The 22,329-nt window shown below is 33.4% G+C and overlaps 1 protein-coding gene across 10 annotated transcripts in view; it reads right to left on the bottom strand.

The window, feature by feature from the left end:
• The window catches only part of LOC115882167 (MAP kinase-activating death domain protein), a 121,683-nt gene that overhangs the window by 60,844 nt on the left and 38,510 nt on the right, over positions 1-22,329 (bottom strand). For all 10 annotated transcript variants that reach the window (XM_030900051.1, XM_030900059.1, XM_030900077.1 and 7 more), the window contains exons 3-4: positions 22,144-22,324; positions 14,907-15,064 (exon numbers count right to left, since the gene is read on the bottom strand). In XM_030900051.1, coding sequence (XP_030755911.1) covers positions 14,907-15,064; positions 22,144-22,324 — 339 coding nt within the window. The remainder of the gene's footprint in view (positions 1-14,906; positions 15,065-22,143; positions 22,325-22,329) is intronic.

Genomic DNA, 22,329 nt, shown 5'->3' with positions numbered 1-22,329 from the left:
TTGTTAACCTTATGTTACTCCCACGTTATGTATACGAATTTCAGATTTTTACTTGCAATACAAATTACTGATCAGCCTTATATTTTTTCCATCAAGTCCCAAGTCTCTGAGGTATGATATCAGGAGGTTATATTTAACATTATCGGACGCCTTTTCATAGCCTATAAGCACATGATCTTTTCTCTGATCTGAAGACTGAATATGGCTTCTCTAGTACCTAAGCCGTTCTTAAATCCAAATTGACTATCATCACTTACTTCCTCACATTTTTTGTAGTCTTCTGTGCTGCACCCGGAGAAAGACCTTAAGGAAGTGGCTCATGAGACTAATAAGATGATACTCTTTACACGAAATTGCGTTACTTGACTTGGATAACATGATAAACGTAGAACGAAGCCAGTCTTCAGGGATGTTATTGAAAAGATGTACTATAGTTCTTAAGTTTTGTTCAGTAATTAAGTGGAACGTTTCCGAATACATATCATCAGGCCCTGGAGTTTTGTCTTTTTTCATTCATCTAATGGCACGAATAATTTCACTTTCCAATATGCTTGGTCCTGATGGCATGGCAAACTCAGTTGCAGGGTTTTCTGGTCTTTCGTCGTTGAAAAAATTAATGGTATAATTTCTCCAAGTTTGCAATAGTTCTTCAGTTTCCGTTATTATTTTATTTTCCTCAGTTTTAATTAGGCTTATTGATTTATTATGGTGTAATCCAGCTATCTCTTTCACTTTCTCGTGAAGATAGAAACTGTCTCCGAGGTAACTGAGATATTCGGCCTTTATACATCTCACCTTCAACCAAGTCTCTTTTGCAGTTCTTATCACATTACGATTTGCATTTTTTTGCATATATTTATATTCGTTGATATTATTCTGGATTTTAAATTGTCTTCGTGGTTCCATCATTTTTAAAATATCTTCAGTCATCTACTCGTTTTTCGCTTTTATTCGATTAGCTGTGAGAAGGTTTTCATTAGTGTTTTTAAAGGCTTGCTTAATGTCCAGCCAATGTTTCTCAATGTCATTTGTACTGATAATACTTTCCAATTCTCACAATCTAAGCCGGCCGCCTATGTTAAAAAGTTAAGTAATGCATTTTTACCGTATTTATGAAAGTCGGTATAGATCATACTATATTTTTAGAAAACTCATAACAAGAGAAATATTATAAAACAAAATTATTATACAGGATATTTTATTAAAAAAAATCTAATAATATATAACACATAATCTCATATTATTTATTAAAAGATTTTTTCTTAATAGCTATTTATGTAACTAGTACCTAAAATGATGTTTTTTAGGACGAATCATTACTGTTTGCGGACGAGGCGTTAGCCGAGTCCGAAATAGTAGATGAGTCCTAAAAAACATAATTTAGGTACGTGTTACATACACTATTTTTTGTCATACGCTTTTTACAGTTTTTTAGAACGCATATTTGCAAATTTTCCATATTTGAAATTATAATGTTTGAAAAAGTTGGCTTATAAATTCATATCTTAGTAACGAGTTTGTTTATTTCATCGCATTTTGACATGTCATTCGAAATTTGTCACAAAATCACACAAATTCATCAACAATTTTAAAATGTTCCAAAATCCCGAACATATTGCTAATAAGGCCAAAGAAATCGTGTTGGATTTACTTCCTGTGAAGTCTCGTGCCATTTACCAGAAAGAATATGATGTTTTTAATGAATGGAAAGACAAAAATGGCGTATTCGTTGTAAATGAAGATGTATTGCTAAATTATTTCCACGAAAAAGTAAGTACCTAGGTACCTATTTAAAAGAGGCTTTTAAATTAAAATATTCTTAAATTACAGTCACAAACATTCAAACCATCGTCAATTTGGTCGAAATATTCCATGCTGAGAGCAGTGTTAAGTGTTAAAGAAGATATTTATATTGACAAATTTCCAAAACTTATTGCTTTTTTTGAAGAGGAATTCGGTTGGTTACGAGCCTAAAAAGTCTAAGGTTTTGTCCATAAAAGAGATCGGTGATTTTTGGCCACGGCTAGTGATGAAACTTATTTACTTACTAAGGTAAGTTTGCGATAATGATTTTTAAAAATATATAGATGGTTTCTTATTCCATTGTATTTGATTTTTAGGTAGCTCTTGTCATTGGCCTTTGTGGAGCATGTAGAAGAGAAGAATTGTACTCCTACGAGTGCAAGACATCATAGAAAAAGACAACAGCTGCCTTTTAGTTACCCTTGCGGATACAAAAACTAATATCAAAAGAGTGTTTCCGGTGGTGAACGAAGGGAACGTTGTCAATCCAGTTGAGTTGTATAGAAAATATGCTTGTCTTAGGCCAAAAAATGTACCACATGATTATGTCTTCATCTCTTATCGTAAAGGAAAATGCACCGTGCAACGAGTCGGCATTCATTCATTTGGGAAGATGCCATCGATTGTAGCAGCATTTTTAAAGTTGTCGAACCCAAACGAATATACAGGTCATTGTTTCCGACGTAGTTCTGCTACTCTTGCTGCAGATGCAGATGTGGATTTTACATCGCTGAAACGCCTAGGAGGTTGGAGGTAAAAATTTTAATATTTTCCGATCTTGTTCTAAACAACAATAATTATTTAGGTCGTCCACAGTGGCCGAAGGTTACATAGAAGAATCTATTGAGAAAAAGAAGAAAGTTTGCAAACTGCTAATGGGGGAAAAGAAAATCGCGACCACTTCCACGGATGTATTACCAAGTACATCATCGTTCGCATTTACTCCACCTCATCAGAAAGTAAATTTACCTGCCAATGGAGGAGTCGTTTCGATTGCAGATGCAAGTTTTCAAAATGCACAAAATTGTTCATTTCATTTTTATTTTTCCAAATAACTTAGCTTTTGATATTGTTAGTATTTAATAATTTAAAAATCAAATACAATGGAATAAGAAACCATCTATATATTTTAAAAATCATTATCGCAAACTTACCTTAGTAAGTAAATAACTTTCATCACTAGCCGTGGCCAAAAAATCACCGATCTCTTTTATGGACAAAACCTTAGACTTTTTAGGCTCGTAACCAACCGAATTCCTCTTCAAAAAAGCAATAAGTTTTGGAAATTTGTCAATATAAATATCTTCTTTAACACTTAACACTGCTCTCAGCATGGAATATTTCGACCAAATTGACGATGGTTTGAATGTTTGTGACTGTAATTTAAGAATATTTTAATTTAAAAGCCTCTTTTAAATAGGTACCTAGGTACTTACTTTAAACAAATAACTTAGCTTTTGATATTGTTAGTATTTAATAATTTAATTATAAATATATGTATAATTTTATGTGATTTTGTGACAAATTTCGAATGACAAAATAAAACAACCAAATAACGAATTTAGACATTTTAGTCCATAAAGGTTGCCATGACGACCTTTACGGCCTAGGCCGAAAAAGAAACATTTTACGGACTGAAATGAGTCCGTAAAATAGCTGTTTTTGGGAGCGTATGACAAAAAATTATTAATTTATATTAATACTATTTTATTATGAACTGAAATCATTAAACCGCAGATTAGTCGTACTGTGTAGTGCAATAATAGGTTTTAGTTAATAATATAAACGGTCTTATAAGGGTGAGTCTTAAGTAAGTATCAAATATTTTTAGGGGTAGTACACAGGGTGCTACAAATTCGAGGTACGAGCATTGATATCTCGGTAACCGTAATAAATACGCACATGATTAAATTGGGGCAAAGTTGCGCCTTTTAGGGTGTTTACCAAGATGCCATCAAAAAAGTTATAAAAATTTCAAGGATTGCTGAGTTTTTTCGAAAAAACTGAATTTTTTGAAAATCAATTATATTTTTTCCTGTCGTTAATTTTAGAAAATCAAAAAACTAATTCCACATTCTCATAGCCACTTTATTAAGGCTATCTGATAGTAGTTTTAGAGTTTTAAATTGGCTGATAATTTGTGAGATACAGAGGCCTACTTATATTTTTTAAATTCGGACCTGCATTTTTTATATCAAGTTCTGAAAGAACTCGTTCTCCTGAGTACAATGATATGCCACACTTATAGTTTTTTTTTTTTGTTTTGGGTACCTTAACAACAACAAAACTATTTAATTATTATTTCAAATAATTTCAAGACCAACTCTGGTTTTTGAAATTATTTAATCTGCTTATATTATATTCATCGCAACAATATTGGTCAGCACTAATTAATAATTCAATATAACTATTGCACAAATTTATTTTTCGTTCGATTTTATTTATAGCTCTTGGAACAGATCTTTTTATACTTCCGAATGCATTTTGTACTCTTTATTGTAAATGCTGAGATGTATTGATTTCACCACACACATATTATTTATTTTATATTATTTTTTATTATTTGATTGCATTTGATTTTCCGTATTCAATGTTTTCCCCACGTCATTGTTAAGTTTGAAAGCTTATCAATATTGGAACGATGAATATTAAATATTTAAAAAAAAAACAGAGCCGGACTTGAAATTAGTTTAAATAAGTTGTGCTCAAATGTCCAAAATAAAAAAAAAGTATTAAGTGTGGCATATCATTGTACTCAGGAGACCGAGTTCTTTCATAACCTGAAATAAAAAATGCAGGTCCGGAATTATAAAAATTAAGTTGGCCTCTGTATCTCACAAATTATCAGCTAATTTGAAAATATAAAAATACTATCAGATAGCTCTAATAAAGTGGCAATGAGAATGTGCAATTAGTTTTTTGATTTTCTAAAAAGCAACGACAGAAAAAAATAAAATTGGTTTTCAAAAAAATCCGCTTTTTCGAAAAAACTCAGCAATCCATGAAATTTTTAAAACTTTTTTGATGGCATCTTGGTGAACATCCCAAAGCGCAACTTTGCCCCAATTTAACCATCTTCGTATCTATTACGGTTACCGAGATACCAATGCTCGTACCTCGAATTTGTAGCACCCTGTATTTCGACCCCAGATACAAGACTATGAGGTTTCTTTCGCATCCCTTTTTTTAATTTGCATTTTTTTTAAAAAGGATTTAGATTTTTTTTTTAATTTTTGTTAAAGAAACATAATATCTTTATAATACGGCAACATAGATAGCAGATTCATTCACAAGAAAGAAAACCCAGAAATCCAGTGGTTTTCAAAATTTAAGTGAAAAATCAATGTTTTTAAATTTTGAAAGTATAATATCTCGATTATTTTAGACTTATTTGAAAAACGGTAAAGAGAAAATATGTTTCTTTTATCGAGATCGACCAGCCCTGAAAATATTTACCCTTATTTAAGACTCATCCTGTATAAGCTTAAGGGGTTCCATTTCAAGACTTTTCCTAACTATATTTATATCCGTTTGAATAATTAAAAATCAATTTGAGTTGTGACAGGGGCAGATTCAAAATGTCAGAGGTCACGCTTAATCAATCAAATTTCAGCTGGATCCCTTTAAGCTCGGGTCAACAAAGGTTAGTGAACGGGATTTGAGTTGGAAAAAAAGAGGTTTGTTGTCATCGGCGTTAGACATCTTATTCAATATTAAATAGGGTCTGGAAGACTTCAAATATCAATAAAATTTATAGTAAGTAAAGTTCTGTAACGAATTGTAAATTAGTAAATTTTCGAAGTTAGATAATTGGTTTGATTTCAAGTTGAGAAAATATATTAAATTTTTATTTTTCTATTTAACAAAATCGGATAATAAGTGGATACCAAATTTAAACGTGCCGTCTATGTTAAACAGTTAAATAATGCATATTTTACCTGGTTTATGAAAATATTGATGAAATATTATGTTTTTAGAAACCTCATACCCCCCCCTTACTTACTTACTTACTGTCATTACACGCTGACGAGTATTTGACACGCATCAGAAGATGATCACGCAAGGTGTTTTCTTTCATGTACTTTTCTGTGACTGAAAAGCCCGATACGTGATGTTATCTCTCTTCCGCACTCGAGACATTCAAAAATCTCATTACTTGCATCTTTGCGTTTTTACGTTGCGTTTACAATTGTTCCCCATTGTGTTCTATTGTGCGCTGCTTCCTCCCACTGATTGATGCTTATCTCCTTTCAGTTTTCATGGAAAATATCCTTGTATATTTTGAATTGTATACCTGGTTTCCTCTTACCCTCTACAAGCTCACCGTAAAGAAGAGATTTCGGTAGGCGGTTTTCTGGCATCCTGCATACTTGGAAGAAGAACCCGATACGTGATGTTATCTCCCTTCCGCACTCGAGACATTCAAAAATCTCATTACTTTGTTGCAGTTTTTTACGTTGCGTGTACAATTGCTCCCCATTGTGTTCTATTGTGCGCTGCTTCCTCCCACTGACTGAAGCTTATCTCCTTTCAATTTTCATGGAAAATATCCTTGTATATTTTGAATTGTCCACTAAGCGATCTAAAACGGGATTTACTAATCATAACTTCAGCGCTTTCACAGCTAGCTTTTTCAAGGACTGATACGTCTGAGACATGGTGGTACCATTTGATTCTTAACAGTTGTCTAAGGTGTCTTTGTTGCAACTTGTTTAAAGCATTCGTGTGCGGGCGCAGCGGTACGGCACCCAGGTTTCGCTTCCATATAACATAGATTTGGATTATTATTGCTCGGTACACTGCAAATCGTCTAAGTCGTTTTTATGCTCAAGTCATGATTGTCTTTTAATTTCCAGAATGCTCTTGAGGCGTTGCTAATTCTGTGCTGATTTTTTTCCGAAATCAAACTGCCAAGGTAATTGAATTCCGCTACATATTCCAGTAGTTCTTCTCTGATTTTTATAGCGCTGTTATGATTTTCCTGGTAATTTTAGTTTTTTCGATGGTCAGCTTAAGGCCCAAAGCCTCGTATGCCCAGGTGTATGTGTTCAGCATTTCTTGTAATTGCTGTAATGTTTTTGCAACAAGAGCGCAGTCATCAGCGTATTGAATTTCTGTGATGAATTTTATACGTGTTTTTGCCCTAAGTCTTTTAATGTTGAACAGACCGCCGTGATACCTGTATCTAACATCCATTCCTCTTTCCTGCAGTTTGCTGTTCACTATAATAGAGAGCGCTGCCATGAATATGTTCAATAGGGGAGGAGCTAAGACACATCCTTGCCTAACTCCTGTGTTTGTCAGGAAGGGTTCGGTCAGTGATCCATGCTGTGACACTCTCGACTTGTTGTTATTATAGAGGATTTTACACGCTGTAATAAATTTGTTGGGTACTCCGAACTTTTGCATTATTACCCAAAATGCATCCCTGTTTACACGAAGTTAAATTATGTTATCGAAGGATTTTATTAGGTCGAAGCGTGTGTGTGTGTAAATGCAACATAAAGTTTACTCTGCTGCTCTTGTACTTTCTCCTGTAGTTGGCGGACGGAGAAAATTGAATCAACGGTACCGCGGTTGGTGCGAAAGTATGTTTATTGGAATACGCTGTATTAATTTACAGCGTATTCCATTATAAAAAAACATAAGTTTAGGTCATATTTCAAGAATAACTGTTCCGAAAACCTAGTTACGCCACTGAGTTCTACATGAAAACTCTATCGGACTCAGTTTTCGCCTTTTCGGTAAGTTATAAGATAACTGAGATCGATAGGAGTCGAAAAATGCAAAATTTTCAAATTCGTCCTGTTTTTCACAAACCAAGGGGGCACCAGAACCATGAACTAAACCTGGCGGAAAATTTGAATAAACCATATATTTTTTTTTTGGAAGTTGTTCAAAATGTAGATACAAAACAATCAGATTTTCAGACATCAGTATAAAAACTTATTTTCGCTGACTGGTTCGTAACTATTCTAGGAACAAAGCAATAATCAATAAAGGTAGGTATTATATAAAAAACGGTTAAAATAAATAAATACAATATATATAGATTTGAGACCAAAGGTACCCTAATAAATAACTGCAAGGCAGGAACAAAGAGAAGATGCTTGAATTATACCGACTTGGAAGTTTTGTTGTGCGTGGAAGAGAATGATGGAAAGATCAGCACGAGGAAACTTGAGGATGAAATAGGAATAGATCACACTACAGCATTTCGAATTTTGAAACGACATAAATACTATTCCTTCAAATATGAAAAGCACCAAGAGCTACGAGATGGGGACGAAATACGGCGGCAGGCGTTTTATTTTGATATGATGGAAAGAGCAAACACGGATAGGGAACCTTTAGTCTCAAATCTCTGGATATTCCTTGCGATTATAGATTTTCCAGGTATCGATCTATTCGGATACAGAGCAGCAAACATGTCCGACACCTTTTGATAACTATTTCCTTGATAATACCATTTAGTCATCAATACTTTCTTTTCGGTAGTGTAATTCATGGCTAATATTTTCGATGTAGGTATGAGTTTTTAATAATAATACATACATACTGCCATTACTCGCTGACCAGTATTCGACACGCATCAAAAGATGGTCACGCAAGGCGTTTTCTTTCATGAGCTTTTCTGTGACTGAAAAGCCCGATACGTGATGTTATTTGCCTACCGCACTCCGGACATTCAAAAATCTCATTGCTCTGTTGCCTCTTTACTTTTTGGTTGTCGCTGTTAACTGAGTTTACAATTCTTCTCCATTGAGTTCCATTGTGAACTGTTTCCTCCCAATGATTCTGCATGTTAATCCCCTTTAAGTTTTTGTGGAAAATGTCCTTGTACCTTTTGAGTTGTCCAACCCGTCTCCTCTTACCGTCTACAAGCTCACCGTAAAGGAGAGATTTTGGTATGCGGTTTTCTTGCATTCTGCATACGTGACCAGCCCATCTTAATCGGGATTTTGTAACCATGACTCCAATACTCTCGCAGTTAGCTTTTTCAAGGACCGATACGTTTGAGACATGATGGAACCACCGGATTCTTAAGAGTTGTCTAAGGTGTCTCTGTTGCAACTTGTTTAATGCGTTCATGTGTCGGCGGTACGGCGCGGCATCCAGGTTTCGCTCCCATATAACATGGTGGAGATTATAATTGCTCGGTACACTGCAAGTTTTGTTTTTGTACTCAAGAGAAACCCGGTCTGTAGAAAACCCTGTCTTTTAATTTCCAGAATGCTCTTGAGGCGCTGCTAATCCTGTGCTGAATTTCAGAGTCGATATTGGCCTTTCCGAAATCAGACTGCCGAGGTAATTAAATTCCGCTACATATTCCAATAGTTCTTCTCCGATTTTTATAGCATTGTTATGATCTTCTGGGGGAGTGCACATGATTTTGGTTTTGTCGATGTTTAGCTTAAGACCCAGAGCCTCGTATGCCCAGGTATATGTGTTCAACATTTCTTGTAATTGTTGTAACGTGTTTGCAACTAGAGCGCAGTCATCAGCGTGCTGAAGTTCTCTGATGAATTTTGTACGTGTTTTTGCCCTGAGTCTTTTTATGTTGAACAGACCGCCGTCATATCTGTATCTAATGCCCAATCCTCTCTCCTGCAGTTTGCTGTCCGCTATAATGGAGAGCGCTGCCCTGAATATGTTGAATAGGAGAGGCGCTAAGACACATCCCTGCCTAACTCCTGTACTTATCAGGAAGGGATCGCTCAGTGATCCATGATGTGACACTCTTGACTGGTTGTTATGATGGAGGGTTTTACAGACTGTAAGAAATTTGTTGGGTACACCGAACTTTTTCATAATTGCCCAAAGTGCATCTCTGTTCACAGAGTCGAAGGCTTTTGTTAGATCGATGAATGCAACATAAAGTTTAGACTGCTGCTCTTTTACTTTTTCTTGTAGTTGGCGGATGGAAAATATGGAATCGACGGTGCCACGGTTGGTGCGAAAACCCGTTTGCGATTCTGGAAGGATTTTTTCTATATGTGGTTGCAGGCGATTTGACATAATTTTTGCAAGAATTTTTCCTCCGATAGCCAATAGTGAAATTCCCCGGTAATTTCCACAGTCTGATGCACTTCCTTTGTTCTTAAATATATACACTATATTCGCGTTGTATTAAACCAGTCTGGTTGTTTCTTTTTGGTGGACTTTCCCAGTACTGCTTCGCTAGTTTTATGAATCGCATCCCTTAATTATGTCCAGCCTTGTTCAGCTTCCAAGATTAAGACTGAAGTTAGCGGTGGAAGTGATTCTTTGATGGCTTCCCGGAGGGCGTCGGCGGTATTTTTGGTCTCTAGACCCCGTACGTTCAATCTGGTTATGTTGTTTTGCTTTCTACAGTGTGGATGTTTGGGTTTTAACTGGATTTTCATTTTTGAAATTAAAAGTCGATGGTCAGTGCCGCATTCGGCATCTTTCTGGCTTTTGTAAGTCTGACATCTTTTAGATGCGTCCTTCGAACGATTACGTGGTCCAATTGATGCCAGTGACCTGATTTGGGATGTTTCCAGGTACCTTTAAACTTGTCCTTCAACATGAACCACGTATTGGTGATGCATAGATTATACTCTATGCATGTTGTTAATAAACGTTCACCATTGCTATTTACGTTTCCTATTCCATGTTTTTCCAATACGTCAGGCCATATTTCCTGTTGTCTACCGACACGAGCATTAAAGTCACCTAGCAAAATGATTCGTTCGTGCTTTGGAATTCGTTGGAGAGCATTTTGTAGAGCTTGGTAAAATTTATCCTTATCCTCAATTTTAGCGTCTAGGGTGGGAGCGTAGTAGTGATGTAAAAATTCTAAGTAATCGTTACAAAGTAACAGTTACTTTACGAGGACTCGAAGTAACGCTTACCGTTTGAATTTAGTTACTCGTTACTAAACTAATTCGTTACTTTTGCGCTAGCAGTAATCGTAATTCCTGGAAATGAACGAACCGAGGACTCGAAATTTGATACTGAAGTATTCCTTGCTACGACGTAGGTCTAGTTGTTGTCAATATGTTTATGTTTAAAGTGTTGATTTGACGCCGGCCGGTGTTTTGGATGGCAAATGTGTGATATTTTTATTACAATTATTATGATTGGCTCATGCCGACGTAGCGGCGGTCTGTCCCTTTGCCGTTTGTTGTCGCTTTTTATTTAGGTAATTCCGCACGTTTTTTCAATTTTAGTTGAAATAAGTAATATAAGATATTATTTAGGGGTAGAGTGTATTTTATTTTTTGATTTATCGGTGGGCGAAGAATAGAATTGTTTATTTAGATTAATATGTCTTAGATACCTATTAATTAAAAATGGATTCACGTTACTCACAAAAAATGTTAACATCTGAAAAAGGAGAGCAAATATTTTTCCTCTTCAAAAGAATAGATATTAAAAAAAAGAAAAATAAAAGAAATTAAAAGAAATATTATTGGGAAAATAAACTCACGTTATAATTTCGCCACTTACACTGTAAGAAAATCTACAAAATAAAAATAGTAATTTTTAGTAAACACTGCTGGGGCGTTAATCCAAAGGACTGTTTTGAAGAGATGAATCCGTCACAGGGGAATAGGCATTTTTTTAATATTTTTAAATTTTATCAAAAATATATCATTTTTTTATTTTTACTCTTTAATTTTTGCATAATTATTAATATAAAATACAAAGAGACAGAGAAAAAAAATACTTTATATTATACACATATTTTCTTTGTTTGATTTGGTTTTCTTTTATTTTTAATTTTATTAATACATAGTCATAACATATCATTATAAAAATATTATACGTATTATTAAAAACATATTATTCAGTACTTGAATACCGAGTATTGAAATTATTTTATTAAGCCCTTACACTAGAAGTAAGTAGAAGCCCCTCATAGGTAAAACCGAACACGCAACGAAGATCGCCGCTCACAATAAGTAACGAAGTTCCAAGTCAAGACCAAGTCTTCCAACCTGTACACAAAACAACGATTATAAAGTAACGATACTAGGTACCAAAGTAACAAGTAACTAAAGTAACTAAAGTAACGAGTCCAAAGTAACGAGTCCTATTACCAAAAGTAACTAGTAGTTACGAGTCTATATAAGTAACTAAAGTTTACATCACTAGAGCGTAGGCACTAATAATGTTGACGTAAGATTTATCTGATATGGTGTACCTTAGGGTCATAAGACATTTGGAGACACCAATAGGCACTTCTGTTAATTTGGTGGCGATTTCGTTTTTGATTGCAATGCCAACGCCATGAATTCTCCTGTGTGTTGCGGGGTGACCTTTCCAAAAGAAGGTGTAATGCTCCCCAGTGATACTACCCTCATCCGCGAAGCGAGTTTCGCTAAGAGCGGCAACATCTATATTTAGTCGGTGGAGTTCCTGTGAGACCAGTGCTGTTCGTCTCTCTGGTCGATTTGAATTTATCTTGTCCATTAGAGTACGGACGTTCCATGCCGCAAACGTGAAATATTGATGTTTTTTGTTTCTCCGATGATACGCTCGAGTAGGCACCCCCTCAGTTGTAGAGTAGCCCTGCCTCAACTGAAGCTGAATCGCTCTGCATGCTTCCAACAATCTGCCAATATTTGTCGGCTAGCAGAAAATATTTGGGAGAGTGAAACTGCTCTTCTTCTTCTACTATAGTAATCATGTGTAAAAGATAACAATATTATAAGGAAAGTAATTAATTGAATTTTGATATTCAACAATTAAAAAAAAATAAACATAAATTATATATAAATAGCAGACAATAATTTTTAGTTTTTGGTTGTCCACTATTCAGATTGCTGTAGACCCATGGAAATAACTGATTTTTATATTTTAATTTCTGAAGAGAGAAATACTGAACAAATAATGTTAAGTAAAAAATTCATATACTCATTACAAAAAAAAACGAAATATAAAAAAAATACGAAAATATATTATACAAAACTATACAAATATTCAACAACGGTAGAGCAAATTTAATTGAGAATTACGAAATTACCATATACTACAAACTTTTTTAATAAATATAATATTAATTATTATTTTATTATATCTAACACGGTTTTTTTTCGCCAGAGTTACCATCACTAATTTAGCAAGCTTTATACAACACACGAGTAAGGCACTAAACAGCCGTAAGCGGAGTGACACCATATATACAGATTTCTCCAAGGTTTTTGATCGCATTGATCATCAGTTCCTCCCCAACAAGCTATCCACTATTGGATTCTGACAATTCAGAACCTTAATGATTATTTTTCCAGTTTTATATTTCTAATCGCTTTCTTTTTGTAGTGCATAGAGGACATGTATCTCCTTCATTCGAAGCTACTAGTGTAGTGCGTCAAAACAGCAACGTAGCCCCCTTATTGTTTTTATTATTTATTAACGATATCACACTTCAACTGAGCAGTAATGCTTTACTTTACGCTGACGACTGTTGATACAACAAATGATTGTATAGAGTTGTAAAAGGATCTGAATGCAGTAAAAGTGATGTCTGACAAATAAATTGTCGGTAAACATAAATAAATATAAAGCTCTATCTTTCACGCTAAAAAAAAATCAGATTGTATTTCAGTACACATTGCAGTCTATACCATTGAATCGTATTGATTTATTTAAAGACCTGGGTGTGTACTTCAATGGTAAACTAAGTTTTAACATACATATGCGCACTATCAAGAAATCTTCACTGTCCGTGCTAGGATTTATTTTTAGAACATGCAAGCATTTGTATACCATCCATTCTCTCAATACTTGGTATTTTGCTTATGTACGATTTAGGCTCCAGTACGGATGTATAATCGGAAACCCCTTCTATACTGAATATTTCAGTGCACTCGAAGGTGTTGAACGAAGATATCTTAAATAAAAAATATCTTTATTTTTTTTAAATCGATGGCACTTAACCTGCTCGTGGCTACTATAACAACTTATTATTACAAAGGTTCCAGTGTCAAATTTTAACACAAAGACGATGTTACCTGTGTTTACTGTTTTTATTTAAACTAGTTAGGAATTTTAATAATTGCGAGACAATACTGCTAACCAGCTATAAAGAAATTTCTAGCTACCTACATAAATTGTCCACTGATTTGAACATTTTTTCATATGACACTTGTGCAGTAGGTACCGCTCGTAGATCGCAAACCGGCTTTATTTTTTTTTTTTTTATTTTCTATAACTTTATTTTCTATTCTTATATTATTCTTTAGATTCTCTTAGAATATTTTAAAACTTTAATTTCGAGTTTCTGTTATGTAAGTGTGACTGTAGTATATTTAATTGTTAGCTATTATCTTAGCTTATCAATTGTTACTTTGTTTATTATATGTCTAATAAATGGGTAGTTCTATCTGTTAGACTGTTATGCTGAAATAAATGAGTAAGAAGTTTTAATATACTTTGAAAACTATTCTAGTTCCAGTGTAATGTAGACTGATAAAGTAATATATAATAAAAAACTTAATGTATAATGTAAAAAACTTTCAATTTTCTTTTTTAGTTTGCATAATAATACTAACATCATAATAAAAAAAATAGATATATTAATTCTAAATGCGCACTAACTTTTTACGATTATATCGGCCAATTAAACCATCTCGTGGTCTTTAGGGATTGCAGTATATCCATTAAGTAAATTAATTTAATGGAATTTTATTCGATTCTAACCAAAACGAAATTATCATTTTACATTTGATGAAGTTTTATAAATAAAAATCAATCTGGCTTTATCTCGAACAGGGGCGCAACTAGACACAGGCTTTTAGAGCCTTGGGATGGCTTAGGTCACTATAAGGTAATATTGATTTGAGGTTAAAACCAATTTTATACAACCCGCATAAATCATCTGGAGGGGGGCTAAGCCCCCCCCCTAGTTGCACCACTGATCTCGAAGTAGGAAAAGATGTCAATAGACAACAAAAAATGTCAAAAAACATAATTTACTTGTGACTAAAGGTAAAAGGGGACAAAGTCTTGCTATGTGATACAAAATCTTAAATTAAATTATTAAAATCGTTAAAAGGTATAAAAAATAAGAACTTCGTCAACACAGTTCACTTAGCAATTTATTCGATACGCTTTAAATAAACTTAATTAATTACCTGCAAGTCAGCTTCGATCCGCCTACTCGCCTAGGGTTTGACGACTCATTGCAAGCGTCAATTAGTTTCTTTAAAATGTAGAGGCACTCTCTGAACATCGTGAAAAATGGGTGATGAGATAAGATGCAGAGCGAAGTCAAAGAGTGATTTCGTATTCTCTGAAAATTAATAAAAAAATCAGTCAAAAACATTAGAGGTACAACTGAAAATAAGAACGCTTTGAATAGACTTCATGAATATGTTAACTATTTCTACTTATAACTTTTAATAAAAAAATAATACTATATAGAATAATCCATTGTTTGATAAAATATGCGAAAAATGTCAGCACATACACATATATATATATATATATATATATATATATATATATATATATATATATATATATATATATATAGCATAGTATACATATATATATATATATATATATATATATATATATATATATATATATATATATATATATATATATATACCGTGCTGGCAACTGTTACTTTTGGGTCGGCATTTACATGTGTGGAAGTAAATCGCATAGGGATCTTACTAAGTCGGAGTGAGAGAAATGCGACCGACCGACGCGACACGCGACGGTGTGCTGTTGCGGCGTTGCCGATACGCCTTTCCCATCAAGTAAAGTAAAATCACGATCGCAAACCGCTTATTTTTAAAAAACTTTTTTTTTCAAGAGATAACTAGATAAAATCATTAGACATGTTTTTGACCATCTAAAATGGAATTATAAGGATATCGCTATGGTGTATTTTTTTTATAACGCGAAAACGTCAGTAATCGCGATAATTTAAAAACTCAACTTTCTAACACATAACAGGCCATAACTCAAGAACCACTTTAGATATTGAAACTTTTTTTTATTTTCAAGATCGGATATTTTACAATATGTTTACATAAGAAAAATTCGATAAGGTTGTTTTTATCCATTCAAAAATTGTAAACAATCCATCCATTTACTTTTAGAGCATAGCAATTTTCAGCAATCGTGTAATTTTTTTATTGATAAAGATTTTCACCTACTGTCTGCAACAAAGAAAATACAGCAGAAATATTAACAAAGTTCTTGAAAAAACTACAATCTATTATTTCTAATAGATTTCGAGATATCGATTTTTAATTGAGAGTTCTAACAGCGCGACCACTATCGAACACCCACTCAATTCCACTTATTTTTACCAAAAATGCAAGTGTTTCTAGCTTGCACTTAAAAAAATTCAAGCTATAGGGAAAATTCCAACGACTCGTTAAGAAATAAACAAATTAAGTATCACGAGACATAATTAAATGGTGAAGTTGAACGCATGACGTACACATTTCCCTAGAACTCTAAGTACTGACAGAGGTATTGATTGGGTCGACCGGTCAACTGCAACAAATCTGCTATATTTCCTTCCACGTCTCTTAGCGATGGGCACAGTTTCTCGGTTTATTTCAAACGTTTGGCAACGTGTTTACTGTCCTCTCTTTGTTCAGTACATTATAAACGCATTGTACTCTTCTCACATACGGAAATCTCGACCCAAGACTAACCTTTGCCAGCCCTTAATATTTCTATAGTTCTACAAGGGTGATTTTTACCCTAATGTATTATTGTTTCTTAAAAGGAATGCTGTAGGTTTCTTGCGCTCTGTCGCTTTTACATAAAGCTGCATCCAAGCTAGCCGGACAGCACTGAGCGCTGAACAGAATACTGGCGAATATAATATGTATAATATTAAAACAATATCGCCTCTGTTCTCCTTTATGTGGAATTCCTATTTGCTCACGTATATTTCATCACCACATTGTAATTTGCAACAATTTGCATAAACTTTAACACTAAGTATTAAAGATTGAGTATATAAGTTGAGGTGTTCATAAAATATTCAACAAGTCCACTAATCCTACAATAAAAAAAATCAAAAAAAGTCAAAATTGTATTTTTTGTTGCATTTCTAATAAACCGGCAACTGACAATATTTCTAAATAGAACCTACCACGTGATGACTTATGATACTAAATACTGGGTATTTCTCAAAATTGGCTCACCCCTATAACTTTTTTTATTTTTTTCAGATAAAAAAACGAGATTTGGTGTGTTAGTATATATTATAACATAAATCAGTATTGATTGACGTATTCAGTTGTTTTCGGTCACTTCCTGTTTAACCGGAAATAACTACCACTTTTTATTATATTGTATTTTTTTACTTTATTTGATAGAAAATAACACTGAATAGAAAGCCATATCATATTATGTGAACTTTTGACATTTATTTGCCTATATTACCTGCCACGACAAGACATGAAAACAATTAAACCATCAAATCTATTTGTCGAAGGTTTCTTGATTAAAAATTAGTGTTTTTAATACAGGGAGCACTCTAGAATTGAGATTTAAAATACAATATTTTTTAAGCAAAAATGTCAAAAGTTGTCATATACCTACCACCCGTTTTTTATCTGAAAAAATAAAAAAGTTATAGAGTTGAGCCACTTTTGAGAAACACTTGGTATAATTATTATAACAAGTAGTAATTTTTAATTGCAGAGTCCTGTAATTCCGATCTTTAAAAAAATCTTTATTAATAAAAAAGAATTATATTAAATCTAGCTACATAGTCATTCACACTGAACCCACAATAAAATTAAAATTATAAAATATTTTCTTTGTGTAAACAATTAGTTGTAAATATTTTTCACGATTCCAATCAATTACCACGTCGTTTATTGTCAAAATGATCAGTAAAAAATAAGAATCGCAGACGAGCGCCCAAATGTAAATGAGACCCGACCAAACTATGCACGTCGTGCGTTCCCTTTGAGGTACCAACACTTGATGGAAAAAGATCGCGAACGCTCGAGAGCAGACAAACACGCATTTAGTCATAAGCTACGTGTTCGCAGCGTGCAGCAGCGTTCACGTGCATTAGCAAGCATTCTGCTAAACGCGGCTAGCTGAAACACGGCTTTAAGATTTATATATCTACCTATTTCACAATTTTGAATTAATATCTGTGTCCTGTATACTTAATATCTTATTCCTGTATATTATATCATAAGTCAACACCGTTTTTATCTCTGTTTTGTTAAACATTTCTTATATCTAAAATGGATATTTATCAAATAATTTTTAGTTTTTTGATATCAGCATACATGATTTGTCAATCTTTTTTTATCAGCCAATTAACGTGACAGCCTATCTACAATAAAAATTGGTCTAACTATTTTAATAAATTTATGGAATAAAATTTGTGGTGCAGCTGAAAACACAATCATTTTAAAACAGAAAATCGATATACAGGTTGTTAACTCGACAGTTACTTATAGAGGAACAGAATGGCAACACTGCTTATTGGGAACGCATGCATTATTGATTTTTCTGCCGACCCGTCCCGTCGCGTCGCGTCGTCAGCGACGAGCGGGCCGAGGTTGCCATATTTCAACCATAAAGCTCTTGCCGCAAGTAATAAACAAATTAACAACCTGTATAAATATCGACCTGGAAATATATATTACTCAAAAAGAATATTGTAAAAACTATATCTACTTATATTATAAAATAAAGGCGTTGATATTTGAAATAGTTTCAAAATATCCAACATCTAATTTTGACTAAAATTAAGTTTTGACTGTTTTATATTTTTTTTATATTAAGCTTGTTTTAAATGCACAAGAACTAATCTAAAAATGGTCATATTCAAAAGGGCTTCATAGTATTTTTTTAATGGACATTCTTTAAAAATCATCGTGAATAGAAAACAGCAGAAATAGGTACTTGAATCACACTGTCTGAGTATGTCCATTTTTTAAATATTTCCGGCTTAAATAAGCTTACAAAATTGTAAAAAAGACCAAAGCAAAAGCCTCAAAGAGAAAACCTGATTGGAGTATTTTCTAATCACTGGGCGATACTATAATATTAATTATTATTTATTTTTAAACGAAAAATCCCGCTGTAATAGATTAACAAGCCAAAATAACCAATCTTTATATTTTCTATTTCTAGAAACTTAAAAACATTAAACTCTAGAAAATTAAAAACGTCTTCAAGCAGAGTTATAAAAATACACTGTTATAATATACATCAATAATTATATTAAAACCTGTAGAATGTATAATAATGTCAATATAATATCACAGATAATATCTGCACATCTATTTTTTCTTAAACTAAATAGCCAAAAGAAATAATTAAGAAAATAAAACATGATTTTAATTTAATTAATTTCAGAATAAACATTTAAGAATATAATTAAATTGGATAATGAGATTAAACTATATAGCAGATTACAAATAATAAATTCTTGGAATCCCTTAGAGGAGAGACTACGATAAAACTTGTCTCTCTAAAAGTAGTTTAAACTTTTTCAATTAAAGTCCTGGCTCAATAATAAGTCACTGTAAAAGTTGTCTGGTGATAATCTAGATTTAAGTTTAAAAAAAATATGTACAAATATAGCTTTTTTGAGATATTAAATGCTACCGATTGCATATTTGTAAAATATATAACATATTTTCTGTAAATAGTTCATTTAACAAGAAAATCAAATAGTAATATTGTTAACACTTATTCGTGAAATAGTCTAAGAGAGCTGGCTACATAAAAAAACCTTAGCATCGTTACATGGCTAATTTTTTGTGTGAAGTATCCTTTTGTGTAGCCATTATGAAATCATGTCTGCCAGCGCGATCCCGGTGCTTAAAGCGGGGGCGGCCAATCGAAAGGGTGAAATTTGGACACTAAAAATATTATAAGGTACACGAGTTGTAATAATTGCGAAAATAGCTTCTATTTATTATTAAGTTAACGACAGACAACGCTAAAGAGGCATGAAATTTTAAAAATTATCTCAAAAATTATTAAAAAATGAAATTTGAAGAATGAAAAAAAAATGTCACACATGCATGCCGATTGGTGGAATGTCGTATTTATTTATTTTAAAAGCCGTATGCAAAAGAGCAGACAAAAATATCGTGGCTAAATCAGCTGCAGACAAAAAGCGCGATATTACTCTAGCGCTTTCAGGGAACGCTCGCTGTCTTCTGCATTTAAGTATAGATAAATCATCACGATTATATTATAAATATATTTTTTTATTATTTCAAAACAGATATCATACATTTACTATTCTGTCTCACTATTTGTATCTGACTCATCGTACTGCAGATCCCCGCCCTCACAAACGAGTCTTCCTCTGAGTCGATATCTGCACCGTAAAATTTTTATATAGACTTACAGGTATTATGATTCAATTGATAACGTGGCCAGCGTTTCCTGAAAACGCTTATACAGGGTGAGTCTTAAATACGTGAAAATACTTTTAAGGGTGACATATTTCGACCCCTGGAACACGTCTATGAGTTTTTTTGCAAAAAAAGATGTAGAAAATCGTGCATTACTTTTAAATTTTCCTGTATATCTTAGAAAACTTTTTAGAACTGCCTGTTCACCGCAAATTTGCCAACGGTATAATTATTTCTTAACCTATCATGCTTACGGCTTTACTCTATGGCTACAACACTAAAATAATTGATGCAAGTACAGAAAAAAACAGAATTATTTAAAAATAAATCAATTTCTTTTTAAATTTTTAAATTTGAATAACTCGGTTATTTTGGACTTACATATTTGGAAAACGGTAAAAAGAAAATATGTTTCTATTATCGAAATCTACCAGGTCTGAAAATATTTGCACTTACTCAAGATTCATCATATAGAGTAATATCGCGTTTTTATAACTGTATACCGCTGATTGAGCCAAGATTTTTTTGGTTGTCCTTTTGCATACGGCTTTTTAAATAAATAAACATGACATTCCACCAATCGACATGCATGTATGCCATGATTTTTTTTTTGTCAAATTTCATGCGTCTTTCGGGTTGTCTGCCGGCATTTTAACCACGAAAAAAATATCTGTCAACAGTTTTACACGTTTCTTAACAATAAATAAAAGCTATTTTCGCAATTATAACACGTGTATAATATTATAACACCTTATAATATTTTTAGTGTCAAAATTTCACCCTTTCGATTGGCCGCCCCCGCTTTAAGCCCCGGGATCGCCCTGGCAGACATTTCATAATGGCTGCATAAAAGGATACTTCACACAAAAAATTAGCCATGTAACGATGATAAAGTTTTTTATGTAGCCAGCTCTCCGTCTAAAAGTTTACTTAAAAAACTACTGTCAAATAAATAATTAAATCAAATAAATGATTTTGCAGTAACATATTTAAATCTAGGAAGTGAATAATTCGTTATATTTTTTATTATTGTAAAACGTAGTAAAACTTGAAAGAGAGAGAGAGAGAGAGAGAGGGGGGTCCGATTCTGCTTTGCTTCGTAGCTACAGGTGGTTAAATTCTTTTTTTTTCGATTTATTATAAATTTCTTCCAAGCATTTTTAGCGATTCGAACTTTTAGATTCGAATAAAATTTTGAGGGTAAAAGTTACTATAAGTGCCTGGGACAAAAAATGTGGTATGTATATTAGAAGAACCATTTTTCGAAAAAATCGGTCGTCGAGTTAAAAAATATTTATACTAAAATTTCTGTAGGGGTAGTTTTTACCATTGCCGTACTGATTTTTGTGAAATTCATATGTTAAAGCACTTAGCAAAACATAGACACCCGAAATATTATTCAATTCGGAATAACAGTTATAAAATATATGAGAAAATGTGTTTATTTTTTTAAAGTTTGATATCCCCTAACGAACAAAGCCTTTGAAATGTGGTGCTACCGGAGAATTCTAAAAATTTCTTCGACCGAACATATAAGCAACGAGGAAGTTCTTGGACAGCTAAACAAAGATCGGGAACTGTTAACCACCATCAAGGCCAGAAAGGTGAGCTAATTCAGACACATAATGCGTGGCACCAAATATTATATTCCTCGTTTGATTATTCAAGAAAAAGTCGAATGTAGAAGATGGGTAGGTCGAAAGAAATTGGCATGGCTCAGAAAAATACGGAACTGGACCGGTCTGGGGGTGGAGAGGCTGTTTCATGCAGCAGAAGATAGAGAACTCTTCCACGAAATAGTCATGGAGATCGCCAACGCCTGAAGACAGGCACGGCACCGCAAGAAGAAGAACGAACAAAGGAAGCACTTTTGTAGAGGTAAATTGCGTCCAATGAGCTTATTTTTATTCCAAAAATACGTAGTAGTTTTATGTCCATGCAATATTGGGCCACCATTGTATATTAATCCTTAAACTAAAACAATATTTTTAAATACCTGTCTTCTTCTGCTCGCTCGAGGAGATGGCGAGTGACTTCCTCCGCTTTCAGAGTCGTTGCCGGTGACAGCAAGTCTCGAAGGTGGCAGATTATTGGGTCCCGTCGATTCCGAATCTCTTCTGCTCGGAGGATAATCTTTTTCCGAATCGCTTGGCCCGATATTACTGCTCCTGTAATCACTAAA

This window comes from Sitophilus oryzae, unplaced genomic scaffold, assembly GCF_002938485.1.
Source record: "Sitophilus oryzae breed Bouriz unplaced genomic scaffold, Soryzae_2.0 scaffold_1111_pilon_pilon, whole genome shotgun sequence".
Classification (NCBI taxonomy): Eukaryota; Metazoa; Arthropoda; class Insecta; order Coleoptera; family Curculionidae; genus Sitophilus; species Sitophilus oryzae.
Note: the sequence above shows the minus strand (reverse complement) of the source record. Positions and strands in the feature narration are given on the sequence as shown.